The sequence below is a fragment of the Zootoca vivipara genome, chromosome 5 (assembly GCF_965207765.1).
Source record: "Zootoca vivipara chromosome 5, rZooViv2.hap1.1, whole genome shotgun sequence".
Lineage (NCBI taxonomy): Eukaryota > Metazoa > Chordata > Lepidosauria > Squamata > Lacertidae > Zootoca > Zootoca vivipara.
In genome coordinates this window covers 29314376-29333317 of record NC_142588.1, presented here as the reverse complement: position 1 = coordinate 29333317, position 18942 = coordinate 29314376, and the positions used below count along the sequence as shown (strand labels likewise).

Below are 18942 nucleotides of genomic sequence, written 5' to 3'. Positions count from 1 at the left end.
ACAGCAGGGATTCCCCCCCCCTTCCGCCCTCTGCAGCCTCTTGGGGGCAGGTTGGGAGAACCTTCAGAACGGTGTGGGGGGTGGAGAGGGCAGATTGGAAGAGCACAATGTAGGATTCCACCTTTAGTATCTATGCCAGAATTATTAACACCTGCCATAATATGCAGCGCTTCATAATACATGGTGATAAGAGAATGTGGGAAAGTGCCTCACTCAGTTATCTTCCCACCCCACCCCCATTAGTTGAAATTACTTTCATTACCTGAGCAATAGCATCCTTGAGTTGATTGTATTTTTCTAGATCAAAACGCGTCTTTCTGGCTCCTTTATGGAAAAATAATAAGTACTGCCGGTCTCTGGCATCTGGGTATACATACTCCTGTGCAATCAAAGATTGAATTAAAAAAAAGAAGGCATTAATATATGGGGGTTGGGAAGAAAGAGGATAAAACTGTTGCTTAATTAATACTTGCATTGGCTAAATATAGGATGTGGGCAATAAAAGCATCATGGAATATTGAAGCTTATCTATAGCCATGAACACAGGTCTTGTTATCAGCTAAAGAGTGATGGGCTTTGACGTCTTTTTGGCATATCATCCAGTTCTCATTTTATATATTGCTAGGTTCAAATGAAGGAGTTAAGCTATGGCAAGGTGGGGTGTGTTGTTGTTGTTTTTTTGAACTTTTTGCCTCTTCTGGGATGTAGTGGCAAGCAAGTTTTGACACCTTTCCCACTTTGAAGACGTCAACTGTGCAGTGGTTCATCAGAGCAACAGAAGGAAACAGATCTTTGGTTTATGGAGGAGTTTGCTCATCTCAGCTAATGCTCAGTGAGTTATGTCTGTTGCTATGTCTGTTATAATTTGAATGTTATACAGTGGAACCTTGGTTGTCGAATGTAATCCATTCTGGAAGACAGTTCGACTTCCAAAACATTCAACAACCAAGGTGCAAAGGGCTGTTGGAAAAGTCTATGGCTTCCAAGGTGCGTCCGAAAATGGAAGCAATTACTTCCGGGTTTTCGGTGTTCGGCTTCTGAAACGTTCGGCTTCCAAGACGCTTCAAAATCAAGGTTCCACTGTATCTGTTATGTACACACATACACACGTCATCGCTTAAGGTTGCATAATTTTTGACACATTATGATGGTATATGGATAAACCAGCCAAAGATTCAGAAGTACACAGGGTAGGCACAGATGAGGGAAAGTTATATTTATGAGAACGGGGTTTTTTGGACACCTGCTTATAACGTAGAATAAAACCAAAAACAAGCCTCACCTGACGTGTTACTACGAAGTATGCGTACATTGCCATGGCGCTGCCATATGTGATGAAGTAGGTCACCGGCTCCATAATGTCCCAAGAGTATTCCCACCAAGTGAGCCGGGCCAGAATTCCAAACTGCGTGGCCATGTAAGCCAGCCCACCCCAGAGCACCCAGGTGGTCCTCTTCTCTGCTTTCCTGCGGATATCCATCCTAACCTGCAGAACAAAAATGTTCAGAACTGTGTCAAGCTGTTGCTTCTCAACGAAGGTTAAACACAAAATAAGCACATACAGTAGGACTGGTGTTTTCAAAGCTGATATTATAATGATCCTTAAACAGAATGCTGTTTAACTTTGAAATCAATAAAATATAGTGTGTGTGTGTGTGTGTGTGTGTGTGTGTGTGTGTGTGAGAGAGAGAGAGAGAGAGAGAGAGAGAGAGAGAGAGAGAGAGAGAGAGAGAGAGAGAACCTTTTTACTGTCAACTGAGTGGCTGACATTTCAAGTTCAAAATAACTGAGCGTCTATTCCTTTTGTGCAACATTTCTTTCTGTCGACTACTAACCCCCTGCGACATCCCTTTTCGTTTTGTTTAATATTTAAGACCCTCACATAAACTCTATCTTGATAAATATAGATATACTGTAGTTACACACATGCAAACGTGGGAGAGAAGCTGTCATTCACCTGATTCATGCAACATGGTAAACCAAACTACAGTCGTACCTTGGCTGTCGAACAAATCAGCTCCCGAACATCACAAACCCAGAAGTGAGTGTTCCGGTTTGTGAACGTTTTTTGGAATCTGAATGTCCAACGCGAAAGTTCCTGCAGCCAATCTGAAGCTGCACCTTGGTTTTCAAACCTTTGGGGAGTCAAACGGACTCCCAGAACAGATTAAATTCAAGAACTCCATAATGTCTTACAAGGACTGCCCATAGGTTTGCCTTAGTGTGTTGTCCAAGCTGGGATTTGTGGTTCAGCTTTCTCCTCACTAACCATGAGTATAGCCAATAACAAACCTTGGTTACAGCTAATGGATAGCAAGCTGGGCTACCTCCTAATAGGGCCTTGGTGTTTTACATTCCGAAGGTAGCCTTGATGTTGCAGCATAGACTATAAATGTTAAAGAACAAGCGTGATGGACAACCTAATACGACAGCAACTGAGCTGATCCACTACTTTCTTGGTGATTTGTGATGGAGGAGCTTGAAAAATGGACCCCACACAGTTTCAGAGTAATTTATTACAGGGGAGTGCCAAAGGGCTGGAATTTAGAGTTATCTCAACTTCATAGTACCACCAAAGGAATCGCTCTATGTAAACAAAGCCTGGGGGACACGACCCAGGTGACTGCTGTGACATGTGCAAGACGTATAGCGTAATTCCATTGGCAAGGATCTTTATGTTTAAATCTGAACTGCATTGTGGACTTACCCTGAAATGCTTAATATTAGTGCCAAAAATTCATTTTGCAGATGAAAAATAACTCACCTGGAACCCATTTAATATTTCCGTGCTCTGACAAAGATCAGAAAGAACTGCATAAAGTAGGCTTCCCTTTAGGCTACAAATCCAACTTGCAACACAAAGCTATTAAGATCTACTTTTTCAACTGCGTTTATTGCTAGTTTACAATACAATTTGTGCTTTGCCATCAATTGAGCCCCTCGTCAAAGCAGCTTAGGATGTAACTCAATGAAGAGAGGTTCTCACCTTCTCCAGGGGCGCTAGTTGCTGCTTGAGGTCTTCTAGCCGTGTAACGAGCTCCTTCTCCTTATTCAGCTGGTGTTCCTCGATACACAGTGTGGTATATAGCTGCTGAACCAATGTCTTCACATCATTCAGCGTGGTTGCATCTTCGTGGCTTAAGAGGTCTAAAGAAGCAAACAGGACTTTTTAACGTTCTGTTTTTCACAGTGGTTATGCCTCTAACAGCTTATTAGAACCAAAATGAAAAACTGCTCTCACTGCACTGACATTTACAGAACCAAATAAAATAAGAAAACGGCACCCTGCTTCAAGCAAAGGCTCAGTGGAGACTAATGTTTAAAGATACACAACAAATATGAATAACCAATTACCATACTATGTGGCATATTCCTGAAGTTTACAGAGCATTCTATGCAGGTTCAGTCAGAACCCACTCTGCTTAAGTTCCACACAGGTTTGCATCTATAAACATATAAATATATAAGGTTGCAATCCTATACCCACTCACTAGTCAGAAACTACCGAACTTGTGGGTGGCACTGTGGGTTAAACCACAGAGCCGAGGGCTTGCCGATCAGAAGGTCGGGGGTTCGAATCCCCGCAATGGGATGAGCTCCCGTTGCTCGGTCCCTGCTCCTGCCAACCTAGCAGTTCAAAAGCATGTCAAAGTGCAAGTAGATAAATAGGTATCACCCCAGCGGGAAGGTAAACGGCATTTCCGTGTGCTGCTCTGGTTCACCAGAAGCGGCTTTGTCATGCTGGCCACATGACCTGGAAGCTGTACGCCGGCTCCCTTAGCCAATAAAGCGAGGTGAGTGCCGCAACCCCAGAGTCGGTCACGCCTGGACCTCATGGTCAGGGGTCCCTTTACCTTTAAGGATTTATAGGACTGCACTGTTAGTTTTGTACGAGCTAATGTGAATGTTGTATATGTCTACACAGTCCACAGAAATTATTGCTCAAATGCTGCAGATTCTCTTCCATAAACATCTTTAGAAACTTGTATTAAAAAGTAGTTCGCTCCTTCCAAAAGAGAAAATGTTTCAGAGCAAGTTTTTCCAGGATCCCCAAAAGTCTTTGGAAAAACTAGAAGGGTAGGTGTCACTGGGAAGCGGGGGGGGGGGAGGCGGACCCTTGAATTTTCCCAAGGGTTTTCTGAACCTTTACATCTCTACCAAGTACTTCACTTTAATCTTTCAAAATCTAATTTTACTATTAGGCCATGACTTCACACTGCGTTCTCCGCTGCTTCCCTAAGGTCACCTGCATCTCCCACTGATACAAACAACTGGCTCCCAGTAACAAGGGTGCACAATGGTTTTGAAGAAGAGCCTAGGAGAAATGAAAATGTAATAGGCCAAATGGAGATGCCAGAATTTAGCACTCAGCATTTAGTAAGATCAGTGGCTGTTTGGTCTAAATCAATTTAAGGTAGCTATAGTGAACAAATTATAGTGAACAACCCAGGTGGCGCTGTGGGTTAAACCACTGAGCCTAGGGCTTGCTGATCAGAAGGTCGGCGGTTCGAATCCCTGCGACGGGGTGAGCTCCCGTTGCTCAGTCCCAGCTCCTGCCCACATAGCAGTTCGAAAGCACATCAAAGTGCAAGTAGATAAATAGGGACCGCTCCGGCGGGAAAGTAAACGGCGTTTCCGTGCGCTGCTCTGGTTCGCCAGAAGCAGCTTTGTCATGATGGCCACATGACCCAGAAGCTGTCTGTGGACAAACGCCGGCTCCCTCGGCCTATAGAACGAGATGAGCGCCGCAAACCCAGAGTCGGACACGACTGGACCTGATGGTCAGGGGCCCCTTTACCTTTATAGTGAACAAATTAATGAGGGATAATCAAGTCCGAGAGGGCAACAAAATCAACACCTATCTGATATTTCATATTGCATGGCGGCCTATTGTAACCACATTCTATCAATATTGCTATTTACAAGTTTGTACGTTTATCAGACGGTTAGTGTTAATGTTGTTAAGGTTAATGAAAACACTTTTGCTGAGTTTCTACCTAATAATTAGATATTGTAAATTTTGTCAAGACAACGCAAACTAAAATATATAGAACCTTGCAAGCAGTAAATTTCAGCATACAATCTTCAGGTTTAGCTTGCCTTTGTTAATTCTCAGTGAATCTACAAAACAAGCCAAGTTTGACAGACATCAGTTCAGCAGAGATGGACTCAGCCCAGCATTTGAACCACAGCAATACCTGCAAGCTCTAATCTCCTCTATCAAGACACAAAAAAATATAAATACAAGGGTTTTATTAACTACAATGTGTGTTTATATTAATAGGCTTCAATCTAACCAAGAAGCACGTCAAACTAATTTGACATGTGAGGGGAGAGACTTCATCAGGCAAGGCCTTCTTCCACCTGCCTTGCCCCACCCTCCAGTCTCTGTTTCTCAGTTTGTATTGTATTATTTTATGCACTGTGGCTTGCGGTTGTTTTAGTTTAGAATTTATTTATTGTAATTGTTAAGAGTGGATTTCTTTTTCGTTTTTATATGTTGAGATTTAATATTATTTTATACTATCCAATGCTTGCTGAATGTTACTTTATTTGATGTAGGTTGCTTATTTTAAAGTTTTATGTTTTATTATCACATTTTTGCATTGCATTAGATTGTTATAAGGTGTACATTCTTTGTTCCTTCAGCTTGTAAACCGCCTTGGGCATTGTAAGATAGAAAGACGGTATACAAATTAAAAGTGATGATGATGAGCCATGCACAAGTGAAAAGTGATGGAACTGATACACACAATTAACCTTTTATTTCCAGAATCAGGTAGTAGTACACATCCTAGGAAACAGATCTGATGTTCAGGTTTACAGGCCTAAAACTACTGCTGTTCTCACAATATTTAGCACCATGAAGGAATCGCTTCTCTGTGTTCTGAGAAAGCTTTTATGTCTGGATTTAAATAAAACTTAATTCCAGCTTATGCCTCCTACATTAGAAACTCAGTCATAGAGTTACATATTAATGTTCTAAAAATGGGTACTTTTTATACCTAATGAGAAGTTCCTCAATGACACAGAACATGAGAAAGACTAAATCAGTTTTCCTTGACCTGGGGCATTCCAGATGTTTTGAACTAAAACACTCACTATCCCTTCCTATTGGCCATGCTGGCTGAGGCTGATATAAGTCCATGATATTTGGAGGGCAGGAGGTTAGGGAAGGCTGGAAGATTCTAAGGGCCCTCACAGTCCACACAACATTTTATTCATGGTCTTATTGTTTCCTGAAATTGAACGAAGACCTCTTCTGTTTCATCAGCTTCTTCTTTGGTCTCATCAGTATTTTGCAACAGCTTCTCTTTTCAGAAGTATGATTAACCTTTCACTCCTTATTATTACACAGGACCTCCTCTGTTATTTGTGGGCACAGCCATGCACTCATTTTTGTGTGTGTGTGTGACATTCAACTTTTAAGAATTTCACAGATAAGTTCCAGCAAACAGCAAAACCAAAACCCCAGAAGTGCTTGACATTGTGAAGAGCACTTGGCTTGAACGCTGCCCTTGACTCCTAGGCCAAATCAAGACCCAGAATTTCAGCAGATGGTAGGCAGAATTGCCAGTTAATCATTTCTGCTGCCTTTTTAAATATTCAAAGTCACAATGGCCACATGGCTGATAGCATAGTTTTTATTAATATATCTGATTTTTGCCCTAGCGATGTGTTGCGTTTTGGAACCTAAAATTCATCACTACTTCTGTTCCAAAGAAGAGAGAAAGTACAGTTCACACAAACTGGGAAGTGTTGGTGGTTCTACTGACTAGCATCTCTCTCTCTCTATCTCCCCATGTTCTAGTACACACCATTCTTGAGGTTCCCCTGACCTTCAGGAGCAGCTTCTCAGGAGGTGCTGGGGACTGCAGTGGGGAGGTAGGAAGAGATGGGGGGAAAACCCTGTTCCAGGAGCAGAATACTGCTTGCTGTTCTTTGAATTGAAGTTCATGTGTGTTGCGTTGGCACTCCCCAAAGAATCCCTAGCAGACTAACAAGCTGCCTTATACAGTAGAACATCGGTTTTTTAGCGTAATCTGTTCCGGAAGACCATTCGACTTCCAAAATGTTCAAAAACTGAAAGCAGAAGTGTCAATACAATAGGGAAACTCAAAACGGAAGCTGCGTGGCATGTTCAGCTTCCAAAGATCGTTCAAAAACTGAAGCAGTTACTTTCGGGTTTTCGGCGTTTGAAAGCCGAAATGTTCGACTTCTGAGATGCTCAAAAACCAAGGTTCCGTGTGCAGCTGGAAGTCAAGTGACCATGAGACTAATACACCTGTCATACATTCGGTGATCTACAGTGGTACCTTGGGTTAAGAACTTAATTCGTTCCAGAGGTCCATTCTTAACCTGAAAAGGTTCTTAACTAGATGCGTGCTTTCGCTAATGGGGCCTCCTGCTGCTGTGCCGCTGGCACACAATTTCCATTCTTATCCTGGGGCAAAGTTCTTAATCTGGAGCAACCACTTCCTGGTTAGCGGAGTTTGTAACCTGAAGCGTCTGTAACCCAAGGTACCACTGTATATGGGTGTCCCACCCCCCAGCATCCTTTACCCTAGAGGAATCTCTTATAAGAGAGGACATTAATTTGTCACCTGGAGCATGGGTTCTCTCTACCAGACTGACTGTCATTTCTTTAAGTTGAAGCCCTTCTTATAGAAACTGAGATTTAAAAAAAATTAAGGATGAGAAGCATGAATGAAAGGAGGCTGTAAGAATGGGTGTGTGCAGCCGGGGCAGGGCAGGAGGGGGAGCGATTGGAGACTTGGGAGCGGGGCAAAGAGCTAGGCAAGTCACAGTAGTTCTGCCTTACAGATGCTGGAGAAGCTGTTGGAATGTTTATCTTCACATCCTGATGGTCAGGGAAAGCCTGATCTGCTCGGAATTCTGAATGTATAGGTTTGCAGAAGATAAACCATCAACCAGCCTTTTCAGTAGGGACGGGGGGGGGCCTGTGGGTTAAACCACAGAGCCTAGGGCTTGCTGATCAGAAGGTCGGTGGTTCGAATCCCCACGACGGGGCGAGCTCCCGTTGCTTGGTCCCTGCTCCTGCCAACCTAGCAGTTTGAAAGCATGTCAAAGTGCAAGTAGATAAACAGGTACCGCTACAGTGGGAAGGTAAACGGTGTTTCCGTGTGGTGCTCTGGTTCGCCAGAAGCGGCGTTGTCATGCTGACCACATGACCTGGAAGCTGTATGCCGGCTCCCTCAGCCAATAGCGTGAGATGAGCGCCGCAACCCCAGAGTCGGTCACGACTGGACCTAATGGGCAGGGGTCCCTTTACCTTTACCTAGTCTTTTCAGTATGGATGAAATTATCTTTTTTAAAATTGCTAGATGGAGCATCTTCCCGAAAATACATCCCAACTGCATGAAGTCGTTACCTCTCTTTGGTGGACGGACATGGTAAGTCAAGTCATTAATTACTAGTTTGAAATCATCCATGAGTAGGAGATCTATGCCTGTTGAAGAGGCAACACGTGTCCCATCTGAAAGGGGAAAGAGAGAAAATATTTTATTAAGAACTACCCAGAAATTAATATCAATGTACTGCATTCCAGTGCAAAGAGGGGAAAATACTCTGTGTGTGTGTGTGTGTGTGTGTGTGTGTATTCACAGTGCATTTCCAGGAGTGCAATTCGCAGCTGCAAATTTGTAAAACGAAAGGTTCCCAAAATATGAGGTGTCCTTGGGTACGTGTGAATTGCAGTGGCAGGCCTATGAAGTGGGGTAGGATTGTGTCTTTGGCACAACCAGTATTCTAATCTAACACACAGGTGTTTGTTATCCGCTTGGTAAACCATAGTTTGTGGCAAAATAGTATAGTTTCCTCCCTTTTCCAATAATCAAAGAAGGTAGAACCAACCTCTTACCTAGAACCTAGAACCAACCTCTACAGGCCTAGTAGTAGGCAGCATAGAATTAAATGCTTACGTTCTAACTACCTCATCTAGAAAGCAGTTTATATCACAAGACCTGCTATTCCAAAGAAATAAAAGTGACCAGTAGTTAACTGTAGCCACAAGAAACAAAGTATTCTTTTTATTAAATGAGCTTATACATTATGAATCTTAGGTATGCCTAAGACAGGCTTCCTCAACCTTTGCCCTCCAGATGTTTTGAGACTACAGTTCCCATCATCCCTGACCACTGGTCCTGCTAGCTAGGGATCATGGGAGTTGTAGGCCAAAAACATCTGGAGGGCCGAGGTTGAGGTAGCTTGGCCTAATAAAACATCAAAGGGACAACATTTTCTAGAGTGAGGATTTTCTTTACGCCCACCCTCAACATAACAGTTTTACAGGACATGTGAAATACTACTAATATAACATCCATATCAGTTTTACAAGCAGTTTTGATGAAAATGCATTAACAAACTAAAGGAACTATAAGCACAGAAAACAAATGCAGAATCTAACATTGTGTTGTAGGCGTTCATCCAATTGCTTCAGTAATGCTGAGTGGTACCTGATGAGTAAATGGCAACTCGGTCGATTCCCCGGTCTTCTGCTTGTAGTTGCCGTAAGAATACCCCAACAGAATCCGATATAGGCTTAAGTGTAAACTGGCACCGCTCACGCCGAGATGGAAGATTCACAGATATTACAGGTAACCCGTTTTGGTAAACCACTGTAACGTCTAGGGGCAGAGAAGCAGACATTTGAAACAGATTACTTCAAGGATATCATATAATTTAAAATAAATACTATTAATAAATTCATAAAGCAGAGGTTCCAGCAATTGGTTCATTGGGGGGGAACTTAAAAGTTTGTGTGCAACAGCAATGCCATTCTCAAAAGCAAAATAAATAAATAAATGCTACATAGACTTTGCATGCAAAGTCTGATCTACAGAAAACAACACCAGTAACAAGTATTTGTCTTGTTATTCAATGGCCCATGTAAGATGCTTCAATATTTAGGCAAATAATTTCAACTCTTTAAAAAAATACCAATACAAAAGACACCCAACAACAATAATAAACATTGATCTATAACCAGGCCTTTGGCTGATTAAACCATCTATAGGTGGAGTCTCCTTCTTTGGAGGTCTTTAAGCAGAGGCTTGACACGCATATGTCACGAATGCTTTGATGGTGTTTCCTGCTTGGCAGGGTGTTGGACTGGATGGCCCTTGTGGTCTCTTCCAACTCTATGATTCTATGATTCAAGTCTTTTAAATGTGTTTGTAGCAGAGGGTTATTGGTTGTTGTTGCTATTATGGTAAGTATTTTGTGTCTTCATTTTGTATTTTTATGCTGTAAACTGTCCTGTGATCTTCAAACAAAGGGCGGTGCATAAATTTAATAAATAACAATAACATTCAGTGCCAGGAGCTTTCTACCATTAAGTGAAGAAATGACGTTTCTTGCATTTTAAAAAACCTCTTTACTGAAAATATCATGTTAGTAATGAAATTATAGAAATCTCACAATCTCTCGCAAATACAACTTAATGGCCGATTTTTCCCCCTTGAACTCAGTTTTAACATGGTACTATTGGAAATAGCTTAATGTATCCCGAGATTTTGAAAGATTTTTCTCTTTGGTTAGCATTTTAAACTCCCTCCCTCTCCCTCTCCATCTCTCTGTAGTTTAAAAACATGAGTTCACTACTAAGTAGAAAATCATTTCGAAAAAAATGAGCATACTTAAAATAAATACAGAACAGTTCTGGCTGCTGATCTGGTTCAACTATTTTTTGGTGGGGTAACAGCCATGTTTCAAGTGCCCAAGTAGACAGTGGGCAGGATACTTCAGTATGACAGGTACACATTCTGTGACACTAGATAAAAACAAGGGAAAATACAGGCTATAAGCTCAATACACACAGCATCTAGCTGACTCTATCTTATAACAGCTCAAATAATTCAGGAACATTTTAACAATGGGGCAATGCCAGAGGTTTGACTACATGATTCAGAGGCTATAGTTTCTGATGGAGGTCTGTGAAGGGAGAGGGTGAGGGTGTTTAGTTTTTAAAAGAATTGTTCTGGTGAGCTGAAAATCTCACCGGCTTTCTGCCGCACATGAGGTTTCTGTATGACTCTGTTGACCTCAGAAATCCTTTGCAACATTCCCAGGACCGGGTGACCCTCAGCCAGAGAGCTGGGAGAGGCTATTTTGAGCAACTACAGTGGAACCTCGGTTTAGGAACACCTCGGTTTACGAATTTTCAGTTTATGAATGCCGCGGACCCATCTGGAACGGATTAATTCACTTTCCATTACTTTCAATGGGAAAGTTTGCTTCAGTTTATGAACGCTTCAGTTTATGAACAGACTTCCGGAACCAATTACACCCATGCTTCGGGTTAAGTACGCTTCAGGTTTAGTACTCCACGGACCGTCTGGAACAGATTAATCCACTTTCCATTACTTTCAATGGGGAAGTTCACTTCAGTTTATGAACAGACTTCCGGAACCAATTGTGTTCATAAACCGAGGTACCACTGTACAGCCACAACTCCTCTTACGCAAATACAACTAAGGAAACTGGGGCAACAGCTGCCACGAATGTCTTTAGTCCAGAATTTACACATTTTTGGAGAGGACACGAACCCACAGCAAAGAAAACCAAAACCTGTCGCTTTAAGACCATATGCACATATGCCTACTAGCCATAAATGTAAAGGTACCCCTGACCGTTGGGTCCAGTTGCAGACGACTCTTGGGTTGCTGCGCTCATAGGCCGAGGGAGCCAGCGTACAGCTTCTGGGTCATGTGGCCAGCATGACCAAGCCGCTTCTGGCGAACCAGAGCAGCGCACGGTAATGCCATTTATTTTCCCGCCAGAGCGGTACCTATTTATCTACTTGAACTTGAACGTGCTTTTGAACGGCTAAGTTGGCAGGAGCAGGGACTGAGCAATGGGAGCTCACCCCGTTGCGGGGATTCGAACCCCGGACCTTCTGATTGGCAAGCCCTAGGCTCAGTGGTTTAGGCCACAGCGCCACCCACGTCCCAGCGCCACCCGCATCATATCAGTTTCAAATTCACACTAAGATACAAGAAATGCTAAAGCTCTTTAAAGTATCAGTTGTGGAAGGTACATATGCAAAACAAAGGGGGGGGGGAAATGAATTTTAAAAAGGAAAAGGGAAGCGATACATTTCAAGTTGGTTTTTGAAGCAGAAGTCCAAACACAGCTACGCGTCATTCTGAATCTCTGCAAGAAGAATTCTGACTGACCTTCAAGGCATGGAGTTGACCTTGAAAAGGTAGCCCTAAACAAGGCTGGTAAGGTGACATGAAGTCACCAAGAACAAAACAAACAATGCGAAAAGATCCTCCTCTCATTTAAGAATGGGCAAAAAGAGGAAAAGGTAAGTGACACAGAAAATCATGTAACACTCCCTTCTTGAAACAAAGCAGTGCGAGAATGTTAGAGTAGCAAAAGGTATTTTATTTTAACCAGCAAACCATTTCATCAAACTTTGAAGCGCTTCTAGCTACTAGTGAACCTCATTTGCCACAACTTCTTTTTTTGGGGGGTGGAATAGTGAGGCACACCCTTAATTTTTAAAAATACTAATACAGACACACAATCTTTGAGCACTGGGGGTAGGTAGAAATCTTATCTTGAACAAATTTATTTATTGTACTCACCATCAGAGGGCACTACAGTACTGCAATAGACCACTCTCATGGTCTGCCACGGAGGAAGCCTTTGGTGTGCCTAGAAAAGGAAAACAGGAAGGAAAGATTTATTAAGAAAAACAGCAAGTGCTAGGTTATTTCAGATGACCCATGCCAGGACACCAGTCTAGCAATATCCTACTACCCACCGTAGGGAAGACAATGAACCGGTAGAACCTTTCAGGAGAAATACGTCTTGTTGCCATCTGTCATTCAGTATGGATACAGTTCACGAGCCAATTCCCATACCTTACAATTTTTTGCTCATCTGAATTTAAAGCTGGGGGTGGGGGAGAGAATGGAATTGTTTGCAAGTCGCAAAATCTTTTAAAAAGTACTATAAGCAGGGCTTTTTTCAGCTGGAACTCACAGGAACTTAGTTCCTGCACCTCTCAGGTGGGCGCCATTGCCATTCTAAGAGAACAAGGAAGGCGTTCATGATGAGTTCCAGCACCTCATTTTCTAGAAAAATAGCCCTGATAGGAATTAATTTCCATTTTAAGCCAAGGGCGTGAATGTGCTAACAGTCTGCAAAAAGATTCAAAATGCAAAACATTATCTAAGAAAAAAGCACAGCAATAAGAGTGACTCGCCAGCACCCAGAATCAAAGTGATACATATTTTAGGAATCCCAGCAGAAACAACTAAAAACATTTTGGTACATTTTATACAAGCAACCTTGCAGAAACCGAGAAAAAGGGAAATGTTTGCGGGCTGAATGAGTAACTACGTTAGGGAATGCTTAAGCATATTGGTTAATCCACACCAACTGCACATTTCTGCCTTGAACTGCTTATTCAAACAACCCCAATACAACAACAGAATTCACATACAATTCCATGTAAAATCTGCTGCATCTGTTTCACTCTTAACTTGTTTAATTAGGAAATCTGAATTTCATTCTGATGGAGCCATAATGGCACAATTACTGAATGCTCCCACAAATGGAGGTTAATAAATTAATTTTAAAATCTTTTTATGGTCATGGCCATCTACTTACTGCAAAATGCATGGACAATATTGCTAAACCCTGACCTTCAGCCATTGCAATCTAAATCTTCATATAAAATTTTAAAAGCCTAACTATTCTATGAAGCTTACAGCTGCACTTTTATCTTAAACTTCTCTTTTGCAGCAGCGAGACTTCTTTTGAAAAGTGCTTACTTGCAAGTAAGGATATTTAGGACTATGGCTTTTAAATTTCTAAATTAAATTATTAATGGAAGCCATTAATTTTCCGGAGCTTCGCAGTGTGTTAAGCCCATACCTATAGCACCTCCAATGTCTTGTTCAGTGTGAAAAAGAAAAGGTGACTTGGAATGTGGTAGCTGATGTTTACCCTGAAGCAATACTGTCACTACATTGTCAAATATCTGTGACATGTTCTTCTCTCTGAAGTAAGGGCATACAATAGATGGGGCTACTTCCATAACTGGGGGTAAGGGAATGCAGTTTTCCTAAACTCAGAAATAGCACTGCAATCTTGAATAGACCACTCGGATGAGCAGCTTGCTACAGAGGTGACTGCAGGAACATCTGCACTGACTCAGCCTGGAGCTCCTTAAGAGAAAAGGATGGCTCATTACTTGAGTTGCCAGCTAACGTCCTCTTGTTGCTCTGCATTAAGGTAGGAATCAATTGATTCAGAGGACACCAACTAGCTACTTCCCTCTTCCATTTCTTAAGTACAATGCTGTATATAGAGGAGATTGCTGCAATATGCTACCATGCTACCACACATCAAATAGCTTCACTGAACTACCCAAACTGACATGTTTCCTGTACGTTAACTTTTCTTCTGCTATGCTGTGTTTTGGAGTGGATGCCAGTGGGGGTGGTTCTGTATTGCACTGCATTGTTGTACTTTCCAGAGCTGATTTTTCTAAATCTTTTTTTTTTTATGAATGGACCACTGCCACCAACACCAGCATCAGCATACCTGCAGCTATATGGGTTGGCAAACATGTAGGTATTTCCTTCAAGAAGTTCGCTGTTATTGCTGGGTAGGGGACATAGGAAGTTACCTTATACTGAGCCAGACCACTGGCCTGTCTAGCAGAGTAATGTGGCTTCACTGATTGACAGTAGCTCTCAGGGTCTCTGATAGGAGACATTCCCAGCCCTTCCTGCAGATGCTGGGGATTGAATCAGGCCCATCACTATACATGGGACAAGGCCCCCTTCAGATGTAAATTTGTGAAGCTCTATAAACCTGAGGGGAGGCGCCCTGAAATATTGTATTCAGGCTACTGATGGAACCACACTCTGCCTCGATTTTATAAAATCTCAATTTCTTTGAACTAAACCTTTTGGTATTTGCTCCAAATTTTGCTTCAGCCCATTTTGCAGAAGACCTATAAGATTAAATACAAAAAAGGTGTGTATCTGTAAAAGATTTGCCACTGAAGGCTATCATGTTAAAATTGGTTGGGTACAATCCTAAATTTCATAACAATCCATACATACTTTCAAATGTCTAGCTTGTCCATACTACACAACTGTGATCCAGCTTGATTTATATTATATTCACTGCTACAGCCTCTGTCGTAATAATGCAATAGTGAATATGATGCTTGTGCGAGGTGGATCTAGAAATAGCACACTCCTATTCCTTCTTGACTGGAGTTTCAGATTTAAAATAGCACGGGTCTGAAATAATCTCCTATGTGAAGGCAAAAATTTGATCCTTGCTTGCTACCTCCCTTTCATTTGATTAACATGCATTCTCAACCACCCAAATTCTAATCGACAAAGTGATTGCTACTTATTTACGGTAATCTTCCTTGCTACACTTATTTGCTCTGTTGGAATATCTGAAACTGCCTGAACGGGCTCTTCTCTCTCCATGCAGTTTTGCAGCTGTTATCCCAACTAGCCTAGAGCCTCTGCTTAGGTACATATGTTTGCCTGATGGAAACAGGGAGGCAGAATCATTAATTCTCTCTCCACCTGTGTTCATATACCCGTAAACTAGATTGAGGCTGTGGCACCTGCTTTCCTATAAAATGTTCTCAAGAAGAGAAAAGATTGAAGCTATGCATGTGGTCAGCATATATAGCTGTTGATATCTAACTGTTGGCCACTTACTGCAATGTGATACAACAGGTCCTGTTTTGAAAACAGTACAGTGGTACTTCTGGAACGGATTAAGTTTGTAAACCAAGGTACCAATGTAGTACAGTAAGATGTAATCAAGGGACTTGAGATGCAATGCACATCTGTTATCAGGTCAATATATGACATACCTTCACAGAAATGATCCATTCTCCATTTTTCTTTTTCTTACTTAACAGCAATAAGGCCACTTCCTGGAAGAAACAGCATGTTTCTTCACTACAGTGTTACTCAAGCAGCAAGAGAGGATGTTTGGTTATGTCAAGTATTAACCAAAGAGACATGAGGAAGTTCTTCTGATGGTGGCTCAGTATACAGGGCACCATACTATCAAGATGGGAATTCCACTGGGAACAATATGTAACCCGGGCATGATATGGGGCCACCATCTTACTAAAGCTGGGAAGCACATGAATGCCACTTTGGGTTCCATGGAAGACAAAAAGTGAAATATAAATATAAGAAAATTAATAAATAAAGCCACTCTGAGGTCTTTGGAAGAGGAGTGGGATACAAGTGTGATCAACAGCAAGGAATTCTAAAAAATCTATTTTGTATCCCAAAGGGTTTGAGCATCCTGCACAGATACTTAAAATTTCAAACACTAAACAATGGTGTATCTTCCCCATCCACAGATAGGGTGCTGCTGAACATGAGAATGCCAGAATTTCCATGCAGGATGTCACCATAAAAGTCTATTTAATCTAGTATTACACAGAGGTACAGGTTAGTTTAATCAGTCTTCCACAGTGGCCAGTCGATGTCTCTAGAGAGTCCACAAGCAGATCAAGATAAATAAAGCCATCTCATTTATTCCCACCATCTTTTTTAAATAGCAAATTTGCACCCTGCCTTTCCACACAAAAATGTCCAGTGTGTCTAAAATAAAATACACAGTATCAAAAGCAATCAAATGCAGAGCGAATGACAACAATAACAAAAACTAGGTGCAGACAGAAAAGGCATATAATGCAGACTAACTAAATAAAATTTGAAAACATCTGCCAGGACAGGTGTGTTTTCAAAAAGTAGTGGACAATCATTAGCGAATGACAGAGAGCTCTCTTGCGGAAGAGTTTCACAGCCTGGGAGCAAACATAGAGAAGGCTATCTCCTGCACCTCATTACTAGAGATGCTACTGTAACAGTTACTGCAGAACTGCAGTAGCAGCAAGTTGAGCTAGCTAGTTTCCTAGCACTTCAGCAGCAGCCCCATGTAGAGAGATCTTTATAGTAGTCGGAAGTGAAGGTAAACAACTACAACCACGTCATTCAACACCTTGATCAAACCTATTTTGTCTAAAAGCAGGCACAGGCAGTATACCAATCTTGTGTTGGGCAAAGCCATTCCCTTATGCCAGGGGTCAGCAAAGGTTTATCTTGCCTGGGCCGGATTGCGTGGGTGCGTGAGTACGCCACCCGTGTTTTCCGGCGCCTGCGCAGACACAATTTCTGGAAGCAAGTCCCCGTGTTGCACCGTGCCGGTTTAGCGCAGCATGCAAGCAGGCAACTGGGTTTGGGGGCGGCTCATGGGCCGGTCAAACAAACTCCGCGGGCTGCTTCCGGCCCATGGCCCTTAGGTTGCTGACCCCTGCCTTACACAGACAGAAGCATCTAGCAATCATGCTTTCACTTACAACAGAGGTTTTGCTCGGCTATTGTGAATGAACCCGAATAAGCTCGATTGTGCCCCAAATGTTAAAGCAGCAAGGTTTCAAGCAATTTTATAACAGCACACGAATGCAAAGCAACAAAGAAGTGGAAGGACTGGAACAGCAGCGTGGGTATAGCAGACTCCCCCAATCAATCCTTTGCCTTTGGCACATGAGAGGAACATGGGATTAGGGCTCTATGTGTGGCACACAGCAAGGAAAGTTTGACCAAGTTTTCTGATTTCTCTCCTTAGCTATTTTATTTGAAAGACCAAGTGTAATGATAAAAAAGTGTTGTACTAGGGGTTGTACTAGAAGACTTCCAGGTAAAGTTCCCGCCATGAAACATCTAGAATACGGGCTTAACAGACATCTATGCTGAATGAGAGAAAGCTTAGGATTCAAGCCTAGTGGCCTATTTGTGAGCCATGGCTAATTCAAATTTGATTAAATAAGTTAATAGTGCAGTGACTATAAACACTGAGATAAATGAATCCATAACCCCTGAGTGCTGCTCGTGGTCTCTCCAGGCCACTATGCCATACAAAGCAGACTCCAATTTATAAACGCATCAGTGCTCTCTCATCTAAAGAGTGCTGAACAATTTTAGTTTCTGATCTTAAGGGTAACAGAACGTAACACCTGCTACCCAACAAGAATTCAGCAGAATAATGAAGCTTTGGACCAAATAAAACTCAGCGCACATTCCAGACTTCATTGATTATGTTTCACAACCATTCATTCGATGACATTTAGTTAATAGCCAGAATGTTCTGGCACCAGTTCAGGAAGCAATACTAAATAATTACACCCAGATTTCAATTGAAGGCATGTGTTTACCTTTAAGAGCATCTGCTAACAGATCCATAGGGATAAGGAGAGTTTCATCACTTTGAGAACGTGCACAAGCTGTAAGAATTTGGAAGTTTTATTGTGAGTCGAGGACCCGCCACCCATAAGACACAAGGACAAGTATTTTAGGTTAATGGGCTAAATAAGGCCACAACTTTATTGGTTACAGCATGTGAGTGGTATTGGCTTAGGCATTGGATCAAATAATCTATACATGACCCCACCCTGCTCAGTGGGGGGGGGGGTCATTCAAGCGTTAACAGCCAGTGGGAGGAGCTTGTTGATGTAAATACAACTGGAAGCTTCCCCAGACACCACTGGGGGTCGTGCCATGGCCCTAGCCACCAGCAGGCCATCGGACAGGATCCACGACTGACGGATTCCTTTAACGGAAAACCCAAACAAAGGCAGGGGTAGGTGATGGCCACAACCTGCCCTCCAACACACCACACATATTCCAATGCCTAACCGCCAATACCCGAAAAGTTGTGATGATTTGCTACGCGGTAGGCGAAAACCAAGAGGCTAGTGCTAATTTGCCAAATGGATAAAATTCCTACCCGGCTCCCTGGGCAACCAACCGAAGTCCATAGCAAGGTCAAAAGCAAAGAGATTACCTAAAGGGAGGGAGGGTGGGTGATCTGAAGACAACAGGAAGCCGAATGGGACCCCAGTGCTCC

The 18942-nt window shown here is 42.3% G+C and overlaps 1 protein-coding gene across 2 annotated transcripts in view; it reads right to left on the bottom strand.

The window, feature by feature from the left end:
- The window catches only part of MCU (mitochondrial calcium uniporter), an 86756-nt gene that overhangs the window by 3663 nt on the left and 64151 nt on the right, over positions 1–18942 (bottom strand). For both annotated transcript variants that reach the window (XM_035137413.3, XM_035137412.3), the window contains exons 2-7: positions 12615–12684; positions 9477–9647; positions 8393–8497; positions 2987–3147; positions 1283–1486; positions 263–379 (exon numbers count right to left, since the gene is read on the bottom strand). In XM_035137413.3, coding sequence (XP_034993304.3) covers positions 263–379; positions 1283–1486; positions 2987–3147; positions 8393–8497; positions 9477–9647; positions 12615–12684 — 828 coding nt within the window. The remainder of the gene's footprint in view (positions 1–262; positions 380–1282; positions 1487–2986; positions 3148–8392; positions 8498–9476; positions 9648–12614; positions 12685–18942) is intronic.